Source organism: Electrona antarctica (assembly GCF_951216825.1).
Source record: "Electrona antarctica genome assembly, chromosome: 9".
NCBI lineage: Eukaryota > Metazoa > Chordata > Actinopteri > Myctophiformes > Myctophidae > Electrona > Electrona antarctica.
In genome coordinates, this window is record NC_136790.1 from 39,135,534 (window position 1) to 39,158,560 (window position 23,027).

General features: G+C 43.5%; 1 protein-coding gene across 3 annotated transcripts in view; it reads right to left on the reverse strand.

Annotated features, from left to right (window-relative positions):
• Positions 1 to 62: 62 nt before the first annotated feature.
• crocc (ciliary rootlet coiled-coil, rootletin) overlaps positions 63 to 23,027 on the reverse strand; it is a 26,738-nt gene continuing 3,773 nt past the window's right edge. For all 3 annotated transcript variants that reach the window (XM_079511411.1, XM_079511409.1, XM_079511410.1), the window contains 34 exons: positions 22,185 to 22,376; positions 22,017 to 22,100; positions 21,797 to 21,876; positions 21,346 to 21,511; positions 21,147 to 21,253; positions 20,398 to 20,625; positions 20,208 to 20,298; positions 20,025 to 20,111; positions 19,690 to 19,902; positions 18,466 to 18,665; positions 18,138 to 18,320; positions 17,353 to 17,497; positions 16,769 to 16,915; positions 16,445 to 16,675; positions 15,223 to 15,416; positions 14,953 to 15,080; positions 14,006 to 14,175; positions 13,058 to 13,237; positions 12,478 to 12,612; positions 11,343 to 11,486; positions 11,016 to 11,254; positions 10,627 to 10,786; positions 9,941 to 10,108; positions 9,322 to 9,757; positions 8,557 to 8,723; positions 7,962 to 8,082; positions 7,099 to 7,262; positions 6,212 to 6,427; positions 5,610 to 5,834; positions 5,366 to 5,515; positions 5,052 to 5,252; positions 4,732 to 4,863; positions 1,671 to 1,844; positions 63 to 1,240 (listed from right to left, as the gene is read on the reverse strand). In XM_079511411.1, coding sequence (XP_079367537.1) covers positions 1,154 to 1,240; positions 1,671 to 1,844; positions 4,732 to 4,863; positions 5,052 to 5,252; positions 5,366 to 5,515; positions 5,610 to 5,834; positions 6,212 to 6,427; positions 7,099 to 7,262; positions 7,962 to 8,082; positions 8,557 to 8,723; positions 9,322 to 9,757; positions 9,941 to 10,108; positions 10,627 to 10,786; positions 11,016 to 11,254; positions 11,343 to 11,486; positions 12,478 to 12,612; positions 13,058 to 13,237; positions 14,006 to 14,175; positions 14,953 to 15,080; positions 15,223 to 15,416; positions 16,445 to 16,675; positions 16,769 to 16,915; positions 17,353 to 17,497; positions 18,138 to 18,320; positions 18,466 to 18,665; positions 19,690 to 19,902; positions 20,025 to 20,111; positions 20,208 to 20,298; positions 20,398 to 20,625; positions 21,147 to 21,253; positions 21,346 to 21,511; positions 21,797 to 21,876; positions 22,017 to 22,100; positions 22,185 to 22,376 — 5,745 coding nt within the window. In that variant the 3' untranslated portion in view covers positions 63 to 1,153. The remainder of the gene's footprint in view (positions 1,241 to 1,670; positions 1,845 to 4,731; positions 4,864 to 5,051; positions 5,253 to 5,365; positions 5,516 to 5,609; positions 5,835 to 6,211; positions 6,428 to 7,098; positions 7,263 to 7,961; positions 8,083 to 8,556; positions 8,724 to 9,321; positions 9,758 to 9,940; positions 10,109 to 10,626; positions 10,787 to 11,015; positions 11,255 to 11,342; positions 11,487 to 12,477; positions 12,613 to 13,057; positions 13,238 to 14,005; positions 14,176 to 14,952; positions 15,081 to 15,222; positions 15,417 to 16,444; positions 16,676 to 16,768; positions 16,916 to 17,352; positions 17,498 to 18,137; positions 18,321 to 18,465; positions 18,666 to 19,689; positions 19,903 to 20,024; positions 20,112 to 20,207; positions 20,299 to 20,397; positions 20,626 to 21,146; positions 21,254 to 21,345; positions 21,512 to 21,796; positions 21,877 to 22,016; positions 22,101 to 22,184; positions 22,377 to 23,027) is intronic.

A 23,027-nucleotide genomic window follows, 5' to 3' on the forward strand; every position in this document is an offset into this window, starting at 1 on the left:
ATTCCCGTATAAATGAACACACACACACATACAAAAAATTATTCCAAAATAGCAGTCATAAAAGTGTTTATGCAAGGCATTATTTATTGGGTACACATCTTGTTTATTGCTCTAGCAAAGATATTAATTCCATGTGTTCCCTGCAGTCATAAAATAGTTAATGAGGGTTACTAATCACTTAGTTTGTGTCAGTTACTCATTAGTAGGGAGTTGTACACACTATCATAAACAGTAAGTTTACCATCACAGGTAAATACTGGACTTCTCCAGTCATATGTAACACTATTTATAAATCACAGTCTAGAAGATCAGTCAAACCTTCAGCAGTTTATAACTGCAGCCTTCATCTGGCCATTCAGTTTGGTCCCTAATCCCAATTGTTAATACGAATATGAACAAGACCAAGGTTAATGTCTAATTTATGCTCTGTAGTACGACGGTACTGCACACTGAAGATAGCCATTCTACAAGCACACAACACGTCACAGATGTGGCAAATTGTGAGCTTGTAGATCAGCTATTGTCTGCACACAACACCGTCATACAGTAAAGTATAAATCGGGCTTAACAGTGTGCTGGCAGTGCTGTGGTTTTCATTCCTGGTCTACAGTACATCCAGATTGGAAGAGAATCCTGTGGCGTCTTGGGTTTCTTTTCTGAATAAAGAGGATGAAGCCAGGGACGATGTTGAGTGGTGGGCCAGAGAGAGACGCTTGCCAGCAATCAGCAGCAGACTGCTGGCATTCACATCCCTGCGTAGCCGCTGTGCTAACTACATTACCACAATGCAAGACTGTCGGTTGTTGATTTATGACAGGTATTGTAAACCACTGTAAAACAATCAACAAAGCACCATTGTGTTAAAGGGGCCACTCATTTATTCACTTGTTAAAAATAAATGCTTCCTTTGCTCAACGACTCAGTACCAAATAAACCTTGATTTTGTTCATGGTGTAAGGATGGTATAGGAACCAAGTCTAAGGAGATCAGTGCTGTTTTCTTCACCTTTGAATACAAAACAATATAACATTCTGTTTTGGACATTAATGTTCGGAGACATTCATGTTCGGAGACATTCATGTTCCTCCTGTTAAGATGATTCGATGCTGGTCTATCTTGAATTTGTGCTGCCTGGTAAACAAAGAGATGCATCTCATTTTCCCCCAGATAACAAGGATGAGGTTAAGGAAGGCTGTCGTCGTTTCATCTCCTGCTGAAGTTGCTCCTTCAGAGTAGATACCTGTGGAGCGAACAGATGTACACAGTTTTACATACAGCAAATACACGAAGGCCATGAACCAGGTTGTACGCATTATTCTACGGATTCCTCTGGGAAACAGGCCATGTATTCATTATTTGCACAGTATACAACTACATACAGAAGCCATAAAACCCCCTGCATACATTGTTCTTTGAATGGTAATAGAAAAGAGAGGAAGGACACAAAGGGACTTTTCACCAAGGACCAGAGAGTGACCAGCACTCGACACAGGAAAAGTCTGGAGTGTTTAATAAACTCTTAAACCTTCTGAACACTAGCGTCCATATTCTGCAACGAATATTCTGTAAGAATTGCAACACGGTTTAAGTGGTTAGAGTAAGTGTAAATATTCTTGTATACTTTCAGTGTGAGTCAAGAATCTGGATTTTACTGTATATTCGGCCTTTACCTGTTCCTCCAAGCCTTTGACTCTGTGACGGTGGGCTCTCTCTCTCGCTGCCAGGGTCCGCTCTATTTCCTTGTAGTTGGACCTCAGCCTCTCGGACTCGCGAAGTGCTTCGTCACGGTGCCTCACGGAATTCTCACACACACTGTGTGACTGCTCCATCTCAGCCAGCTGAGTCTGCTCATGACACACACACACACACACACACACACACACACACACACACACACACACACACACACACACACACACACACACACACACACACACACACACACACACACACACACACACACACACACACACACACACACACACACACACACACACACACACACACACACACACGATGGAAGATGTGACAAAACCTTGGTCTTGGGCTTGATATAAGACAGCAAATAAATACCATAACCAGCAGCAGTGATATGACTTCTATGGAGGTAATAATAATAATAATCGCTCTCCGTATTACAATTTACAATTTGAATTTAGGCATGTAGCAGATGCTCTTAATCCAGAGCGATTTACAGTAATCAAGAACAACACATTGTATTCTATTGTACTCTATTGGATCTCACTGTTAAGGATTTATAACATGTGTGATGGATTTCGTTATGGGTTAGGGTGCAAGGAGAAGAAGCAACAGAAAATTACATTCTTAAAATGTAATACCTGTATGCTTGTAAAATCCTTCCCAAAGAGCAGCAATAACAGGAATTGGGGAACAGAAGAACAAAGACAACAATTCTCTACAGCTCAATATATAAGCTATATTCTAACAAAGAGCAGATGTCGCCAGAGCTGGATGGCCACAGGCTAATAGTACAGCCATTTTGCAGTGATTCCTAACCACTTACAAATGGAGTTACATTTGCCTGGTTGTAAATAACGTGACCGTGTCTTGAATGGAGCTATAGTTATGGTGCCTGTGGTTGGAGAATGAACGAAGGGAAAATTATGTATGTACCACATCAGCACATTAAATCTGTTCTATGGAATGTATTTGGCATATTGAGAACCGTTTGGCTGCTTGGGTTTTTTAGTACCCAGTGTGTGGGGAATGACAACAAGGTCCAGACACTTTAAGTCTCTAAAGCTCTCACCTCACAAAGGTGTAAAAATAACAGCAGCTAAGAAAACAAATGGCCCTGGTAAAAGCCGACCACGCATGCTTTGGAGATATTTTGTATTCATTCCTTCCTAAAAGTTTCAGTGCCTGTGAGATAATTCATGTGTTGTGTTAGTTATAGTGCTGTAGTTGAAACCACCTATGAGACAGAATCAAGACCCAGACCAGAAGAATTCAAATCCATGTGTGAGACCAAGACCATAATTGTATAATTGTGTTGGTCTGACATAGTGTGTATTATAGTGTGGGTTCAGAATTTCTCATGGCAATATTTCAAAAGGACGTAATTATTTACAAATGTAAGTAAAACACAAATAACTAGAAAAAGTGCCCTTCTGGGCACAGGTCTCCACCAGGAGGATAGGAGTGTGTGTGATGTTTGGCAAAATGTTTAGGAGTGATATAAACATGTTTGTTTGTTTTTTGCAACAATTTTCTTCATTGTGTTGAGGAAATGCAGAGTCAGATCACTCATAGCATCTCTGAGGATAGAATTCTGGATGAGCAGGACATGTGCAGCATTTTGTACAAAACGGGCCACTCCTGAAGACTTTGGAAGGCAATCTTAGCCAATCAGTGTAGAATCTGAGAAATCAAACAGACTCGTCTTGATCACATGACTACAGAGATCATGTATACCGATTTGCATGAGATTTGGATGAAATCTGTGCGACTAATATAAACAATGTGTTTTGCAGAAATCGGCCTCATGGTGGCGCTATAACCGGCAGATGTGGAGGGATGCAGGGAAAATGTTTTTCCATGCCTCTAGGGAGTGCGCATACAAAGTTGTACACAGAACGATGCAGTTATAGGTAAAAACAGGAATTGCCCTGTTATAGCGCCACCATGAGGCTGGTTTGGAAAATAAATTGTGTCATGACGTCCCCAGTCTAGTGGAAATGTGCGTGTATAATTTCACAGAAATTGCACACTGTTTGTGATTTGTGGCATTTTGTTCGAAACGGACCAATCATGTGAGCTTTGGAAGCTAATCTTAGCCAATCAGGAAGGAAGATGGGAAATGGTGCAGATCCGTGTTGATCACATGACTATGGAGATAGTGTATACCGAATTGTGTGATGTATGGATGTACGAGTAATCTACAGAAATGTGTTTTGCCTAAATCGGCCTCATGGTGGTGCTATAACAGGTCATTGAGGAATATTTGGGGGAGAGGTTCGTCGTTGGCATCCAGGGAGTGTGTGTGCAAAGTTTGGCATGGATCGGGCCAACGTTGCCGGAGATTAGCTGGTAACAGACGGACGGAAGGAAGGAAGGACGGACGGACGCACACACACGGAGTGCAAAACATACTCTCTCCCTTCGGCCTGGTGGAGACAATTATGCGACAGGGGAGTTTTATATTCAAATGTCAGTAATACTGAATCAGTGAATTAATACAGTCCTGTCGTTCACAGGGAAGATGATACGAGCTTTCTGTTACAGCTTCTGAATAGCAGACATCAATCGAAACATTGACAAGTTTTAGTAATGGAATAATCTGTGGTTTGCCATTTGCAACGTAATTAATGCTCATCCTGCATATTATAAAATTAAGTTATGTTTTTGATTGCTGTGTAGACATTCGCCTAAGCAATTTCAAGATATTGATTTAGGTTAAGATAACATGCCATGAGCATTTACCATAATGTTGTAGTTTATTACGATATCTTAGCTTTATTTTAAGGTCCAAGTTCATCACAAAGGTTAATCAAGTACCTAAACCTAAAAATGAATGAATTATGAAAACAATCTTTATTTGCAGCACTGGCTACAGTTAATGACTTAGTTAATGCACTGGTTGGAAGTCCTCTTGTCCCGAGACCAACTCAAGACCAAGTAGGTGAAACTGAAAGCAGACAGAGACCATCAAAATGTGGTCTTCTTGAGAGTGGTCTCGAGACTGAGCACTACAGCAGTGCTCCTTCCCACCTGCAGCAGTGCAATGTGCTGTTGTGCTTCTTGTAATTCTTGCTCGGCTGTATTCAGAGAGCGATCCAAACGGCTCTTCTCGGCAGAGAGACGCATGTTGCCTTCCTCCGTCTTCAGCTTCTGACGTTCAATCTAAGAACAGTAGAGTCACGCACAAAACACCCCCGCATGAAAAGAGGATGCTGGGGTAAACCAAATGTTGCACGGGATGTATAGGTACACCCAGTAAAATCCTTAGTGTTAATTTATCCATTTGTAAAAAATACATTTGTGTGCATTGATTTTGTGTTCAGTTCAATTTGATTTAAATTGTTCCCAACCTTATCCAGTATACTCCTCAGTGCAGTTTTATCTTTCTCCAGCCTGACTGCCTGTCTCTCAGCGTCTTTCTTCTCAGTCTCCAGCATGGCAACTGCTCTTTGAAGTGCACGCAGTCTCTCATCTGCAGATGCCCGTTCTGTCAGGGCCGACTTGGCATTGGCCTGGGCTTCCGCAAGGTTGGCTGCACGCTGCCGGAGAGCCTGTATGATACCGCACAAAAGGGCGTCACTCTGAGTTGGTTCAACTGGCACACATCAATTAAACAGCTGAGATGGATGGAAAACAATACTGATTAACACTCTCTCTCCATCACCTCTTGAGCATTGTTGAGCTCGGCCTCCAGTTCCTCTCGTCTCAGCTCACTCTGATTCAGCTCGCACTGTAGGCTCTGCACACGCTCAGTAAGGGTAGCTATGTTTCTCTTCCCTTCCATCAAGGACACCTGTACTTCATCCATCCGTTCCTGAACAGCACAGAGGAATTGTTTCATCACTGCTATCTACCAAATTAGCAATGGTCTCTAATTTATACTTCGTCACCCGCTCTTTCTCACCAACCTGCAGTTGTCTCCTGTCCTGTTCTGCCACACTCAGACTCTTCTGTAGAGCCGCCTGCCGTCCCTGGGTGCTGCTGTGAGCAGCCGAGACCTCCTGCAGGTTCTGATTCAAGCACTGGTTCCTCTCTTTAAGGAATGATTCACTTTCTTGTGCCTTGACGAGAGCATGGTTCAACCTCTCCACCTCTCTCTGCAGCAAAGCCACACAACTTTCTCCGTCTGCAACCTGAGATATGACAAATAATGTAGAAATCACAACAAATGATTACAGGCTATAGGTTTACAGTATGCTCTGGATTAAGAGCGTCTGCTAAATGCCTAAATTGTAAATTGTATGTAGAAGCCATATCATTTGGACATGTAAAGGCATCAATGTGTAGATGTTTATAACCTTTTAGTTTTTTTTATCACATTAAAACTGGGAGAGCATCTGTGTCATTTCAGATTTTTGCGTTGGCTATATACATGCTCACTGTGAGCATATATACATGCTCACAGCGTGGCTATTTTTTTTGTGTGAGAACTACTGATTTAGAAGGCATTTGTAGAAGCACAATGGCCTAAGGTCTTGAGCACTGTGCTTGCTATATGCCCACTGTGTACCTGTTTGAGCAGGGAGTCATGACGCTGCTGTGAAGCCTGGCTGTCGGCCTCTCTGTCCCCCAGGCTCAGTTTGAGCCGCTGCAGTTCCCCCTCCAAACTACGCCGCCCCAACTCCACCCTGGTGGCCCGAGCCTCGGCCGCCTCCAGGGCCTCGCGCAAACGTCTCCTCTCCGCTTCCAGGCGCATTTCGGCGGCACGCTGCTTATTCAACTGCTCCTGCAGAGACACAGCAGGGAGAGGGACGATGTGTGAAACCATTTCACGTCATCATTTTTCACTGTTGTGGCAAATCATTTATTTTATCGCATGACAGTGCTGCCTGCCCCAAAATCAAGTCTTTTAAGTTGCGTTAAGTATACAGTTGGGCATCGGATAGTCTGGTTCTCTAATGAGGATTCAGGGTTTGGAACTCCAAACGTACAGAGGCAAACACAGACGGTCCACAAACACTGTCACTAAGCAGCCAGACAGACATAAACTACACAGAGTTGATCTATAGCTGACTGCCGTCCTCTCTCTCTGTATATACCTTTCATTCAAAGGGTTTCTTCCCCTTCTTGCCTCATACTGTACAACTGAATCTGAATCTTTTCCCTTCACATTTTGCCTACCAAATCCCCCTCTCTCTTTGAACTGTCACTCTTCAGTACAGTATGTCCATGCTCCCCCTGTTGTTCAAAAGGTGAAATGTTTGTACTGAATGGAGCTGGAGTTAGAAAACTAGACATAAGGAGAGTTGACATGGGGTGTCACATTTTGTTTGCAGCATCTGTTGTTATTACATTCCCTGCCATTTTGTTCTGCACACTCCCGGAGCACCGCTGAGTTCTGGCATACGGTAACGTCGGACAGTGCGTGTGTTCACATGCACCAGCGGGCTTCTATACCTGTGTTTGTTTTTTATCCGTCTCAGCCGCTTGCAGTGCCCTTTCTAAATCCTTGATTCTGTCAGTAAGAGATCGCCGCTCCCTGTCTCCTCTCCTTACTGCCTCCTCCTGCTGCTGAAGCAGTGTCTGGGTGGTGCTCAGACGCCCATCCACACCACGCTTCCCTAGATGAACAGGGATCATCACACAGACACACACACACGCACACACTGAGGGATCAGGCAGAACTCTAAAGGTACAAGGTCTGTTCAGTCTGTTCGAGAGTACATAATTAAATCGTGGCTGTCGGGCCTAAAGCCTGTATCTCCATATTTTCATAATTCGTTTGTTAATTAATGCCCTACTGCGTCACACTACTGTGTCACAAAGTATAAAAAATAGCCAAACTACAAGCTCACAACATGTCATGGTGCGACACGTTGTGAGCTTGTGCATCTACTATTCTTGAGGGGCGCTAGCCCCTCCTATATACAGGTTTAATGTTTGTCTTTAGTTCAATGTTTGTTTTGTAAACGCCATTGACAATGAAGGGGAAATTATGTCATAATGTGCCTCATTACGTCATATTGTCTCTTTATTGTTAATGGCGTTTAATGGCACCGTTTGTTTTACATCACCTAATCAACATGAGTTAGACTTTAATATATTAGCGCCCCTCACTTCACACGAGTGTGATTTTTGATAAATATTTAACCAATGAAAAGTATTAACAAGACCTTTTTTGAGGACTAAATAATAACTACATCGGATCCATTGGTATACAGGTTATACAGGGTTTTTTTTTCCATTTCATGAAATGTAACTGTTTTCGAAGGTTTCCACCCAACAAATGAATGAGATTGATCAATAAAACACGCTTCTACCTTCTTGGCATTCCTGAAATGAGTTTTGTAGCTGAGTAAGACGGTTCTGAGTGGAGTCTCTCTCCCCGGTCACCTCCTCCAGCTGTCGCTGCAGAGCCCCTAACTGGCATCGGGCATCGTCCTGTAACAGTAATTGGAACCAAACACTTGAATCATAAACAAACAAAAATATGTATTCCAGTGAATCTTCACAATAGAGCGTCGCAGTCCCGCCTCCTACCCTGGACCAGGAAATGAAACCCAATGCATTTTCCTCATAGACATTTCTTAAAGTATTTATTTAAAGACGGTTACGCCGCGGACAAAGCCAACTCGAGTCGTGACAACTCATGACAACACAAACAATATTTTGGACCAAACAAATAATTAGAAAGAGAAAAAAAACGGCAGGTTACAACACTTTTTTTGTTGTTTTTCTTCTTTGTAATTATTTGTTTGGTCCAAAATATTGTTTGTGTTGTCATGAGTTGTCACGACTCGAGTTGGCTTTGTCCGCCCAAATGTCTATGGGAAAAATGCATTGAGTTTAATTTCCTGGTCCAGGGTAGGAGGCGGGACTGCGACGCTCTATGGCACTGTTGTGTTACGGCCTTACCCGGTCTCTCTGTGCATCTCGTAGCTCTTGGAGGAAATCTCTCAGGCCACTTCGCAGAGTCTCCGGGTCAAGTTCCGGCAGAGGGAGAGGAAGGGGAGTATCGCCCCTCTCTGGAGATAAAGCACCTGAACCTAATAATGTATTATCAGAGGTACTCAACCCAATATCTGTAGAAAACAAAAACAACATTCACAATTACACTGCAACTATCATAGCTATCTTTATCTTATGAACAGTAACACATTCATGTCCTAAAACCTTTAGTGTTTTACTGCTACTTACTTGCTTTTTTCCCCTAATAAAGTTGATATCTAACCCTCTCCCAGTGACCCCCCACACACATACCAGTCGAAACGGGTGTGTAAAGCGACTCTGGGTTATAAAAGCGTTATATAAATTCAAGGTGGTATTATTATTATCATTATTATTATTAAACCATTGATTATTAACATGTTACAGTTATATTATAAAAATCACACCCGTGTGAAGTGAGGGGCGCTCTTATCATACATCATCATACATCATCTCATTTCGACCAATCACAAGTTGCTTTTGAAGACTTTTGTCTGCAATGTTTGTGTTTACACGAACACTCAAAATTGTCCATTCATTGTCAATGGCGTTTGTTTGTGTAGGACGAAGTTTGTGTTTGCACATACACGAAAAGCTGGATATAGAGGGGCAATCAATCAATCGATCAATCTAGCGCCCCTCAAAAATATTCTAAAGTTGTTCTTAAGTGCTTCTCTCTCGGTACATTGCTACCTTTCTGGGGTGACATGGAGGAGCGTAAGGGTGACATGCTACGGTTCCGTGAGATCATGCTGGGCAGTGGGGAGCCTCCCGCAGGGCTCCTGCCCCTGCCTCCACTGAGGCTGCTCCGGCCCCGAACGCCAATGCCCAGCGTACGCGTTAGCGCCGACTGCAGGCTGCCCAGGCGGAACTCCAGCTCCCTCCTGGCGGACTCGGCCCGGGCCAGCTCCGCCTCGGTAGCGGCCAGGCGGCCCTGGGCTTCACTCAGCTGCAGACTGGACTGAACGGCACAGTCCTGAGACGTCTGGGCTCGAAGTGCCAGGTTCCTGGCCTCGTCCTGAAGCTTCTTCTCGCAGCCACGTGCCTCCTGTAGCTGAGAAGTGAGCTCTCTCTCACAGCCTCGCCAGCCGGCCTCAGAATCCAACAGCTGCTTTTGGATCATGGAAAACTAGTACACGCGCACGCGCACACGCACACACACACACACACACACACACACACACACACACACACACACACACACACACAGGTAGAAAGTATTACAAAATTACTGTGGACTCCACTACATATATGATATATCGAGGACATTTCTCATTCATAAAGATGCGTCATGGAAATGTTTTGAATTCACCTCTTTCTTGAAGGAGTTTCTGGCTGAATCAGCCTCGGTTAGCTTTTGCTTGAGAGTGGAAATCTCCTTCACTCGGTCCTCCTCTCTCTGCTCCTCCAGTGACAGGCGAGTCTGCAGTTCGGCCACCTCCCTCCCCTTCCGCTCCTTCTCGCCATCCAGCACCTTCACCTGGAGCCATGCAGGAGAAGCAAAGATCTCATCACGTGCACTCAACCCTGGAAAAATTCTCAATTCTACAGCTGCCAAAATATTGAGTGGATGTAGTCTAGAGAATGAAAACCAAAGGTAGTAATAAGCTCAACTTTGAGGCTCCTCCGTTCCTATATGAGGTGTACATACAGTTGGAGGCCATCGATATTGTCCTTTTCTTTTTGCTGAGGTTTGCGTGATCTGCGCAAAAGGACAGTTAACCCATTTTGGGCGGGAACCCCTTTTGGTGTTTTAAACATTGTTATAATTTAGCTATTGAAAAATAGCAGATCTACAAGCTCATAGCGCGCCACCGAGTGGCGCGCTACGAGCTTGTAGGTCTGCTATTTTTGAAAAATCGTGACAATATTTATTTCAGAAAACTGGAGGATTTAGAAGGATTTTTTAAAATTTTGAGGTCAGGCCTAAATGGGTCAAATGATAAGGGACAATATCGGTGGCACCCAACTGTATGAGTCGTGACTCGTGATTCTGACCTGTCTGCGTAGTTCCTGGAGCTCCCGTCGGGCCTCAAGTCGTGACCTTTCAACCTCCCTCAGACAGCTGCGTAGCTCAGCCACCTCCTTCTGGGCCGACGACAAACTCTCCTCCAGCACAGCTAATCTTTGCTCCTTCTCCTCACACTGGCGCTTCACACTGGGACGTGTACACATAAATTATGATGACGCCACTTACATATGCCTATTTCTTCATTTTAAACATCATTTTATGGCATTTTTCTGTTTGCTTGGACAGGAAAGTGGAACGAGACGGGAAAGCCGGGTCAAAGAGGAGGAATGACATGTTGGGATATCACAATGATGTGGTTGAACTGGCAGTGGCGCCCCTCTTATTTAATTTATATAATTTCTGTACAGGATTTTACCTGATTCGCTCAGTTTCTGCACTTCTCAATGTCTCCCTTAGCTGGACATTTGATTGGTTGAGAGTATCTCGTTCCTTGGTGACATCAGCAAGGGTGCGTCGCAGCTCCATCCCATCTCGTCTGGAGCCCTCTCCCACGTCCCGGGTTTGGCTGAGGCGCCGTTCTGTGTCCAGCATGCCCCGTCTGACCTGGTCTCTGCTCTCCTCACTGGCTGACAGAGCGCCTCTGCATTGCTCTAACTGGAAGCGAGGGTGTTATTTTCTTTTTTCCCCCCCAATTTGTACACACTGTAAATTAAACACTGAAGAGGATGCTAGGATGTTTTACCTCTTTGAGAGCGACATCAGCTCGTGTCTGTAGTTCAGTGCAGGTTTCCCGGAGACTGTTTTGGCTCCTCTCATGAACACTGGCTGTGTCCTCCTGTTGAGAACGAAGCTCTTGTAGCTCGCTGGTCAGAGCTCCAACTCTGGTCTGGAGGGAAAAAAACACAATAAAATGCTTTAAAACACTGGTTTTAAGGGTCTTCCAAGGGGTCCGTAGCGAAGTGATTAAGTAAGGGATAATATCTGGCTAGGTGGTCATTGTCGGGAGATAATTCACCGACAGGGAGTTTAACCACCGAGGCAGATATTATCCCGCTTATTACATGGCTAACTAACATAAATTAATACATTGACCCAAAACACAACAAAAAAAGTATTCCATAAGTTCGTGCTGGCTGCGTCTGCAGCTGCAGCACTTTCGGAAAATGAGTTGAAATAGAATCCATTTTCGGGTCCTGCTTCGTCTATTTCTCGCTCAAATGTTTTCAAAAACATTTTTAAGAGCAATGTTTAGCTGTAAATGACATTGTGTGTCACTAGTGTGTGTGTGTTTACATGGCTGTCATGTTGGAAACAGCAGTAAATCAAGCGGGGGCGCAGCTGGTGCTCAGAGGGTTTGATTAGGCAGCGGTCATTATCGACACATAATTCACTGCTGAATTAAGCGATTGACCAATCAGAATCAAGCATTCAACCAAGCCATGTAATAATAGGAGCTAAATGGACCCTTACGGATCTGTAACTCTGGGAGTGTACAAGTGGAACCAAATGTCTCCTTTGGTACACTCTGAGTTAAATTAACTCTGAGACGCTGGTTTTACAGACTCAGTGTAGATGGCGTCCCAAAAATCAAGAAGGTTTTATTTGTCACTAACTTATAGTACAACTACAAGCAGAAAAATATTGTTGGGACTTGTTCGGCTAAAAGATTGTACAACATTTTAGACATAATAATATATTAAGTAAGAGAAGAAATAATATAACAAAAATATATACAGTGAGGAACACTGAGATAAACATTTTATCAAACAAGGGTCAATAGCCTAATGTAGATCAAACAGTGGGAAATTGAAAAGGTTGAGAATCAATGCTCTAACTGTCTGTTAGAGTCTAACAGACAGACATCACAGTATTATTACCCGCTCCTGTTCTTTGTAATGAGCTGCTTCTCTGGCAGTTCTATCGGCCTCCAGGGCTACAGTGGACAGCTCAGCCTGCAGGGTGGACATCCTGTCAGACAGAAGTGCTTTCTCTGCCTCCTTCAGGGAAAGGGCCTAGGGAGAGAACAAAAACATGCTATCAGTCCTAGATAAATAGCTGTGTTACGCTATATTTATGGTTATATTCATGTACTTTGCAAAAATGCATTTGCAAAAGATAACTATATTACTGAAGTAGGCTGAATAGCAACAATATAAATGATAAAATAAAGACTAAGTAGTAAAATGGTGTCCCTGAAGAAGACCTTACAGGTCGAAACGTTGGTTTCTGTTAATACATTTCCACTTTCCAGCATTGTGGCTATGAGTGTGCGGCCTTTTCTTCTATATGGAGGTTACAGTATGATGAAGAGTAATGCAGACAATGCATTCAGTATTATGGGCTACACAACAGCATCTCTCTTTCACACACACATCCAGTCTCTCTCTCTCTCTCTCTATCTCTCTCTCTCTCTCTCTCTCTTTCTCTCTCTCTCTGAACCAGGGACACAGTTCAGACCTGTTGTTTCTCCGTCTCAGCCTGTAGGAGACATTGATCTCTGTCATGGTGGAGGCTCCTTAGTTCGTCCCGCAGTAGCTCCCTGTCCCTTTCCACTCGGAGGAGCTGCTCTTCAAATTCCTCTCTGACCTTCCGCAACGCCCCCTCATGTTCAGCCATCAGGCGGTGGCGCAGGGCCTCCTGTGGAACATGACAGCCAAGTCAATCACAAGCACAGTCAACAGTCACAGCCCATCATCCAACCTTTAACCACTTAAGTTTTAAGCCTTACTTACTTACTACTATACTTTCTTGTATGATAGTATCTCATAACTAGTATGTCAAACAAACTATGTATGGCTATCCGGAGTTTGATGAGGTCAGTGTTGTGATCTTCATATACAGTGTGGAGTTCCAGGTGATGATAGTTAACTCCACGTATGGAGATTGGAGATCCATGTGTTGTACCAACTTGGTTCATTTGCAAGTCTGAGTCGTGTCACGGCAACCACAGTGGTTATCATGAGACCGTCACAATAAGGTCATATATTGACATTCCCATATGGGTTTAATATTGATGACATCAGGGATCTCCATATATGGGCATAACAGGGATTGTATTAGGGCATCGGCTGGGAATGCCCATATATGGACAATTCTTTCTTTTTTTCTTGACATTCCCATTTAGAAAAATATTTAAAATGTTAAACTAGGATAAAAAGCCCCAATGGGGAAACAGGTTGAGCGTGTTTGGTTAACCACCAAATTGCACCATATGTTAGATAGTGTCAATATTGTGATTTGATGATAGTGTATTAAGCCATTGTGCACATACATACAGTACATACAGTACGGTATAGCACAAACAGACAGCCTCATTACAATAGCGATTGCTTCACAGCTCATTTCAAAATGTAATAATACATGCAATTCATGCAAAGTAGCAACAGTGCAAATGGAAATTCTCACCTTTTCTGAGGCCAATCTCTCCACCTCCTCCTGATTGTCAGAGATGGCTTTTTGTATGGTCAGCTGAGCCTCTAGCTGTGCAGTGTTCAGGGCCTGAGCCAGAGCCTCTCTCTCCCTCTCATTATGGGAGAGCAGGTTCTCCCCATCTGAACGCACACGCCTCAGTTCCGCTGCAAGTGCCATCACAAAGAGACAATCACACAACACAACCAGACGTTGAGTATTCTCTTGTTCTTCTGTTGCGTTGGGAGAAATTATCGTTTTTTTTTGTTTGCTTTTTTTGTTTTTTTAATGTTCTGTTTAATCATGTTTTGTTTTTTACAAATATAGAGGGGAGAAATGAGCGTTGCCAGGACATGTTATAGTTATGTCACTTGGAAATAAATGGATCAATTCTCATCATCTATTGCAGGGTTTCTCAAAGTGGGTGAAGTGGCACCCTAGGGTACCTTGACGCAAGTCCAGGGGTGACTCAGAATACTTTGATAATATTTGGAATTTATCAATGTCACTTGCACTTTACTTGGCGTGTTCTTTTTCAGTCTACAGTACACCAAATATAGTCTCTTCACCAAATATAGCAGATCTACAAGCTCAAACGCAACTATAAATGTATAACTCTCGTACCTTCCTACCTACATGACTGCCTGGCCGGCTCGATGTGCCTAAAGAAATGACAACAAAAAAACAGGCTTCTACGGGCCGACAGCGTGGAACAAACTCCCACTATACCATTGACAGGCAGCCTCTGTAGACATTTTTAAAGCACAGCTACTTCCAATCTCTTGGTTTTAGTTGAGCTTTTAAAAGACTTGTTATTAATGTCCTCACTGTATTGCATTACTGCTATTATTTTAATGTTGTTTTATGTCTTTTCTTTTCTTTTTCTCTATGCTCTGTAAAGCACTTTGAGCTGAATTTATATCATGTCATTTTATTCCATTCACCTGTTGCATTCTCACTGCGTAAGCAAAGACTTTGGATCTCGGTTTCCAGCTGCTCTCTGCGAGACTCCACCTGAGCCAGCTGCTGCTGCACTTCGAACAGACTAGTCTCCAGGGACTCACGCTCAGACCTGCACGGGTAGGGAGGCAAGCACTCGTAACACAGACAGACAGAGAGCCTTTCTCATGTGCACACACACACACACACACACACACACACACACACACAAACACACAGAAGTGCGCACATGTGTACAGTACACAGACACACACCTGAATGCGGTCAGTTCCTCCGTCAGCATGGCATTCTCCCTCTCAGATGCAGTCAACTGGACCACCAGTGCTGCCTTCTCTCTGGCTAGCTCTGACCGGCCGCGGCCAACCTCTTCTAAAGTGACCTCTTGTCGCTGGCCCTCTCCCCTGACCATGCCCAGTTCTGATCCCAGAGAGCTCACCTCGCCACACAGCTGCCAAGAAAGGATAAGAGGTGAAACTAGAGGAAAAGAACTGCAGTCCATCACCTGTAAGGGTCATTTCTTTAAGGTCCAAGGATGACCCTAGCGTCCCTATTCTGATGTGAAGATTAGGCACACATAGCAAATCTACAAGCTAGGCTTTTGAGTGGTTAAATCCACAGGGGTTAATTCCATCCAGGCATCCAACAAGATAGACCGCTCTATATAGTTTATGCTTGTTGTTGTTGCTATTTTTATTATTATGTTTTTATTGCTGTACCAACAGTACTTTTTCAATGTCCTACTCTTTACCTGTACCTGTGTAACCTTAACTGCTGTGCCACCTGATGACTGAATTTCCCCCACAGGATAATAAAGGTATCTATCTATCTATCTATCTATCTATCTATCTATCTATCTATCTATCTATCTATCTATCTATCTATCTATCTATCTATCTATCTATCTATCGATCGATCGATCGATCTATCTATCTATCTATCTATCTATCTATCTATCTATCTATCTATCTATCTATCTATCTATCTATCTATCGATCGATCGATCGATCTATCTATCTATCTATCTATCTATCTATCTATCTATCTATCTATCGATCTATCTATCGATCTATCGATCTATCTATCGATCTATCATCTATATATCTATCTACCCAATCTACCTAACAGGAACATACTGATTGAGCAAAATTGGCAGGGGTGTAAAGTTAAAGAGACATAGGGTTTGAATCCTCTGCGATCTATCTGGCTTGGCCAGGCATCCCAATGAACATTATTGGCCGTGTTTGAGGGTGGTAAGACGGCAGGGGAGGACGATCTCTGACGCTCCACTGACAACTCTTACAAGTTGGTCAGCAGGGAGCAGAACTGAGAGGATAAGTGTGTACGTCCATACAAGTTACTTCCTCCTGGTGAAACTCCTCAATGTCAAGTGAAAAGAAGCGGACTGGCCAGCATTACGTGTATTGGAGGAGACACATGCTTGCCGACAGAAGAAGTGTGCGGATGAATGTAGAATACCTGAGTGACTTTATCCTGCAGTTTAAGTTTCTCAGTCCTGAGATTGTAAAGCTCCGCCTCCAGCGTGACCCTGCTCTGCTCAGAGTCCTGCAGGGATTGATGGAGGGTGATACGGGCCGAGTCAAGCTCCAGCCTGTCCTGCTCTACTCGGACCAGCTCATCTCTGATGGTGAGCCTCTCTTGCTCCGCCTCATGTTTCTGTATCTGCAGAAGGGCCTTCTCCTCCTCGAGCTTATAGAACGAGACACCAGGATCAGGTTGAGAGAGGGACTGGAGACATTCATATGGACGGGGCATATACTTATATATATGAAATAGCCCTACCTGGATGATGATGGTGTTAAGGTCAGCTTTGTCCTGGGCTAGGCCTTCATTCATGCCGCCCATTTTGGCCAGAGAGTCCATGAGTGCCGCCTCCTCTGATTGGAACTTATTCATCATCAGAGTGAGTTCTGAATTATTGCTTTCAGCCTAGAAAGGAGGATGAAATGTACAGTTGGAGGCCATCGATATTGTCCTTTTCTTTTTGCTGAGGTTTGCGTGATCTGCGCAAAAGGACAGTTAACCCATTTTGGGCGGGAATCCCTTTTGGTGTTTTAAACATTATGTTATAATTTAGCTATTGAAAAATAGCAGATCTACAAGCTCATAGCGCGCCACCGAGTGGCGCGCTACGAGCTTGTAGGTCTGCTATTTTTGAAAAATTGTGAAAATATTTATTTCAGAAAACTGGAGGATTTAGAAGGATTTTTTAAAATTTTGAGGTCAGGCCTAAATGGGTCAAATGATAAGGGACAATATCAGTGGCACCCAACTGTAAACTGGTCACAAAATCAGAAGAACGCAGAAAATGAGTGTTGCAACCCCTCCTGGCATCCTTCTTGATGCCCGTTTTGACATTTTCTCACCCGAGCAAGTGCTTCCAAGAGCTGTGCCTTCTCTCCCTCTAGCAGCTGCCTCTCAACCTCCGACTGTTGTTGAATCTCCCTCACTGCAGACAGTTCCCCACGTTGGGCAGAGGATCGACTCTCACTCTGATCCCACTGCTTCTGACTGGGAAGAAAATGTATTACAGTTGGGTGCCACCGATATTGTCCCTTATCATTTGACCCATTTAGGCCTTAAAAAATCCTTCTAAATCCTCCAGTTTTCTGAAATAAATATTTTCACGATTTTTCAAAAATAGCAGAGCTACAAGCTCTGAGCTTGTAGATCTGCTATTTTTCAATAGCTAAATTATAACATAATGTTTAAAACACCAAAAGGGGGTCCCGCCCAAAATGGATTAACTGTCCTTTTGCGCAGATCACGCAAACCTCAGCAAAAAGAAAAGGACAATATCGATGGCCTCCAACTGTACATAGCATGAGTATTGAAACTTTAGAAATACTCAAAGACATTGCATATGCAATACAAATAAGCTTTTACAAAACCGGATGCAATTACTTCTATGGCAGATCTGTGACACCAGTTGGAATTATGACAGGGCCACAGTGGCAAGAATCAAAGCAGTGAGGAGGATGTTGAGCTACATTCTTTATTTGACAGTTGTCTAGTATAACTTTTGGAGAACTGCAAGGTTGTGGTCTCCTGAACATCTACTGTAGATGTGAGAATGTGGATTGCACCATTTATATTTTTCTTCATAAGTTTATGTAATTCACTGATTCATCTACAAATTATGATTACTTACAGTTTCTCAGTCTCAGCCTTGGCCCATTCCCTCTCCTGAATAGTAGCCTCTTTCTCCTCCCTCTCGTGATCGCGCTCCCTCTGTGCAGATGTCACCACCAGCTGCAGCTTCTCACAATCCATCTGGAGGATTTGGGTGTTGCTCTGTGCTGCCTGGGTTACCTTCTCTAGATTTGCCATCTCACTGGGAGATGCATAATGGAAGGAAATGACACAAGATGAAAAGATGTGCAGTGCAAAATATGTGTCAACGATCATGGTACTGAGGATACACAATTTAATTTGACACTTGAGGATTGAGGAGAATTTGTAACAACAAATCCATTTACCTGGCCAGTGCATCTCTCTCATGCCTGATACGTTCCCGTTCTCTCTGTGTGGACTCCCTCTCTCGTTGTGCAGTGTCTCTCTCTCCTTGCAACGCTTGGTTGCGCTGTTCCATGTCTCTCTTGGCTGATTCGGCCTCTGCTAGCTGCCGGCGCAACTGTTGCACTGATGACTGAGCAGAGAATAAACGTCCTCGAACATCCTGAGAACAAAAACAGAAATCATTACAGTAAATAATTGGAGTAAGTGATAAATAGACCCCAGATTAATCTACTGTATAATTTGCACGTTACAACAACAAAAGGGTTGAGTGTTTGGGTGGTTTCTCTCAGCTTTGGCAAAGAACAGTGGTGGCGCTATAATAGGCCAATGCGAAAAGAGTGCCATTTCTTGGATGGCAATTGGATGATTTGAGGCATTTTGTTCCAAAAATGTGTTTTGCAAAAATCCACCTGTTGGTGGTGCTATAACAGGCCAATGTGAAAAGGGTAGGATATATTCCTCAGCCTAGTAGGAAAGTCTGTGAAAGATTTCACTTAAATTGCACGCTCTGTTCATGATTTGAGGCTTTTTGTTCAAAACGGGCCAATCCTGCAAACTTTGAAAGCCAATGTTAGCCAATTAGGATGGAATATGAAATATCGGACAGATCCATCTTGAACACATGACTAGAGATAGTGTGTAACGATTTGCGGGATTCTTGGACAGAATCTGAATGAGTAATATAAAAAATTTTTTTTTCAAAAGTCGGCTTCCTGGTGGCGCTATAACAGGCCGTTCTAGAATATTTGGGGCAGAGGTTCATCGTTGGCATCCAGGTGGCATCCGGGTTAACAGTGCCGGAGATTAGCTGTACACAGACGGAAGGACACACACTCACACTCACACACACACACACACACACACACACACACACACACAGACAGACAGACAGACAGACAGACAGACAGACAGACAGACAGACAGACAGACAGACAGACAGACAGACAGACAGACAGACAGACAGACAGACAGACAGACAGACAGACAGACAGACAGACAGACAGACAGACAGACAGACAGACAGACAGACAGACAGACAGACAGACAGACAGACAGACAGACAGACAGACAGACAGACAGACAGACAGACAGAGACAGACAGACAGAGTGCAACAAAATACTCTCTCCCCATGCCTTAATCGGCCTGGTGGAGACAATAAAACTAAATCACTAAAAGTATTAACCTGTAGCTGTAGCTGCCTGTTGGTGATGGCAGAGCGCAGAGCAGACAGGCTGGCCTCTGAGAGAGGAGGAACTGAGGAGAATCGAGTAGGAGAGGAGGATCGCCGTGGAGATGAGGAGAGGTGAGCTGAGGGGCCGTGGATCAAGGCCAACAATGGTGCACTAGAGTTGTCCTGGTCCGCCTCTGATGAAGAGTCTCCATCAGACAAGAGAGTCTAAAATGACATTACAAACCTCATGTGACATTTCCTGATATGAAAATGAGTTTTTGTGAGAGAGTGTGTGTGTGTGTGTGTGTGTGTGTGTGTGTGTGTGTGTGTGTGTGTGTGTGTGTTACCTGAGCAATGTCACGCAGTGTGTCCAGCAATGTCTCACTGTGTGCTTTCATCACCTGCATGTCTGTCTCATCATTGCTATTCTGTTCCTGCAAAAAGATGAAAGTCAGAATCTTAGGGATGGAAGGACCTGACAAATAAGTATATGCAGTATATCCAGGGGCCATAATGGCCCAGTCTCTCACCTCAAGTCTTCTGGTCAACATGGCGATATCTCTGTCTCTATCGTCAATTTGCCCCTTTAGCCTCTCCCCCTCTCGCACTGCATCTGACAACCTGATGATCCAACACATTGTTGTTATTAATCCCATAAACTCACATTTATCCAATGACAAACTGGTTATAGGCCTGAGTCTGATCTTTCATCTGCCTGACCTGGCATTGAGCTCAGTTCTCTCTGCGTCTGTCCGGGTCTGAAGACTCATCAGCTCTGACACTCGTTCTCTCAGCTGGTGCTCCAGTTGCGCGCGCAGAGCGGTCTCCCGCTCCAGTGACAGGGCCATCCCTCCCTCCCGACTGTGGACTGCAGTGGACAGACCAGCACAGGACAACTGGGTAGAGTGGGACACCCGAGCCAGCTCATTACGCATGTCTGACAGATCCCTGAGGGAAGATGGGACAACAGTTGAGACACAGTGAGAGAGAAAACAGTGCCACAATGTAAGCATCGTATGAGTTACAGTAGAACCCCATTCTTCTGAACTCAAAGCAAATGCATGTGTGATATACTGTGGCAGTGGGGTGTGGTTTGTTTCTGAGCAACAGAATGGTGCTCCGGTGCAGCAGTTAACAACTGTGTTAAATGGACTGACTGTCTAGTGTTCTTTATACAGTCAATCAGCCCTCTTTCCCTGTTCTGTATCTTGACTGGGGCTGTGTCAAAATAAAATGATTGTCTTTGTACAAACGGGACAATGTGAGATTCCAACAGTGTCACCCTGTGGCGCTCCACTTTCAGTAAAACATAAATCACACCCCACTGCCACAGAAACCAAACATGTGGACAAAAGATATTTTTTATAAATTATCATTTTAAAATAAATAATATATATTAAATCTCATTTAATGTATGAGCTCCAGCTACAATAATATGGGTTTTCTTCCCCCAAGTTGTTAATATTAACCTTTCAGAGGCACTCTTCAGTTCACAGACATGCCTGCGGAATCCAACCACTTGTCGCCACAGTGTCAAGAGACGACTGTGTTCACTGCTGAAGTAACTATGAAAAGACTAAAGGGAGCAGAGAGACAGCATAGACAGAAGTAAATAACGTGAATTTAATGTATTCAATCATTTGTTGTTTTAATGTATACATTCCCCACCTCTTCCTCTCTTCTCCAATCACACTCCCTTTGCTCCAGTTCCTCTCTGGCTTTTGTCCAATCAACTGTGAGCCTGCGTATGTCCTGGCTGAGAGCCTCGTTGGCCAGTCCAGCCTGCTCCAACTGCTCTCGCAACATGGCATTCACTGCAGACAAACTGCTGCTTCTGCAAGGACAACATAATGTACACAGTACCTGAGCATAAATAACATTTCTTCCTGCAGACGAGACAGACAGAAATATAGCAATACGTGTGTGTGCTGTTTGCTGACTAGTACCGGTATATGGTCAGATAACTGAGGACATGGTGTGAATGGAGCAATGTTTACATTTTGACATCATGTTCCAGATAACTTCATGCATTAAACATAATCACGTTAATATAAATCCCACAGACTGCAATTTCAACTCTAAATCAATACACGTGTTGACAATGACAATGATCACGTACCTTTGTTGTTCTTCCTCTAGTCGGATTAAAGCATCCTCTAAGTTGCTGCTCTGTTCGTTGTTTGATGTTTCACTGTTACCCTAAATACGAAGACATTAATAACAAGACATGTTTATGAGAAATGCTGTACGTGCTTGTTAAATGTAGGTCAGACAATGTTGAGGTGAATAAAATATGCAAGCTTTGTCTAATGCTTGAATTAGCTCATAATGGCACTCACACTGAGCCTGTGTTGCTCCTGTTCTGAAGATCTCTCCTGCAGTGTCTTTTCTAGATCTCCACACCTCTTTTTGTATTGTAGTACCTGAAATGGTAACGTTTCACTCTTCTATGACTTGAAGCTTACAGTAACGTCACAGGAAGAAAAGTCTAATTTTAGAAAGCATACCTTGGCCTGCAACTTCTGCACAAGCTGTGCCTGCCTCTGCTGTCCCTCCTGGTAGGCAGTGAGTTTACGCTTGTAGGCTGCTTGCTCTTCATCTAGTCTCCTGCGCAAATCCACATTCTGTTGCGCCAGGCTGCGTGACTCCAATGAATCATGATCTCCCTCCCCTGTCTCAAAACGCAGCGTCTGCTCCAACTGTGTAAAATAAATGATGAATTGAACATGGTGGGCCCTATTGTAAACAAGTGTAATACTTTATGGTGTCGTCCACAGTTAACAGTTTTGTATTGAGTTGTGCTTGAAATGTACTGTAATTCTCCAATCTGTTAATAAATTCATCAATCAATCAATCAAAAGTAACATGGCAGAGGGGGCTGCAGAACCATCAAAGTCCTCATAGACTTACACAGAAATTTCCCACAATTCATGCTGTTTTAATTGACAAGGTTTCATTTCAAGGTTGGAAGTGATTAAAGGACGACTTTGCCCATTTTCAAACTATCTTCATATAGTTGGTCTTATTCTCATTATAAGTTGGTAACATTTAATCATGAGCATTAAGTCCGTCTGTGGGTTTTATACATTTTTAAATGTATAAAAGCAACGTTTTACAACATAAGGTTTCTGCCGGACAGTAACGATAAGGAAGGCCTCACAGAATAAAATGAAAAAGTATGAACGAAAAAGGTTGGTTTGGATGAAACTGCCACGTGAGAATTAAAGATCACACCAAGGTTCTACCCTCTGAGAGGGTTGTAGGAAGTGACAAAAGAGATCTTCCATAAAGCCTTTTCACAAAACGTGTAAAGCAGCCATCAATTACTTTTATAGGGACCTGTGTTTTTA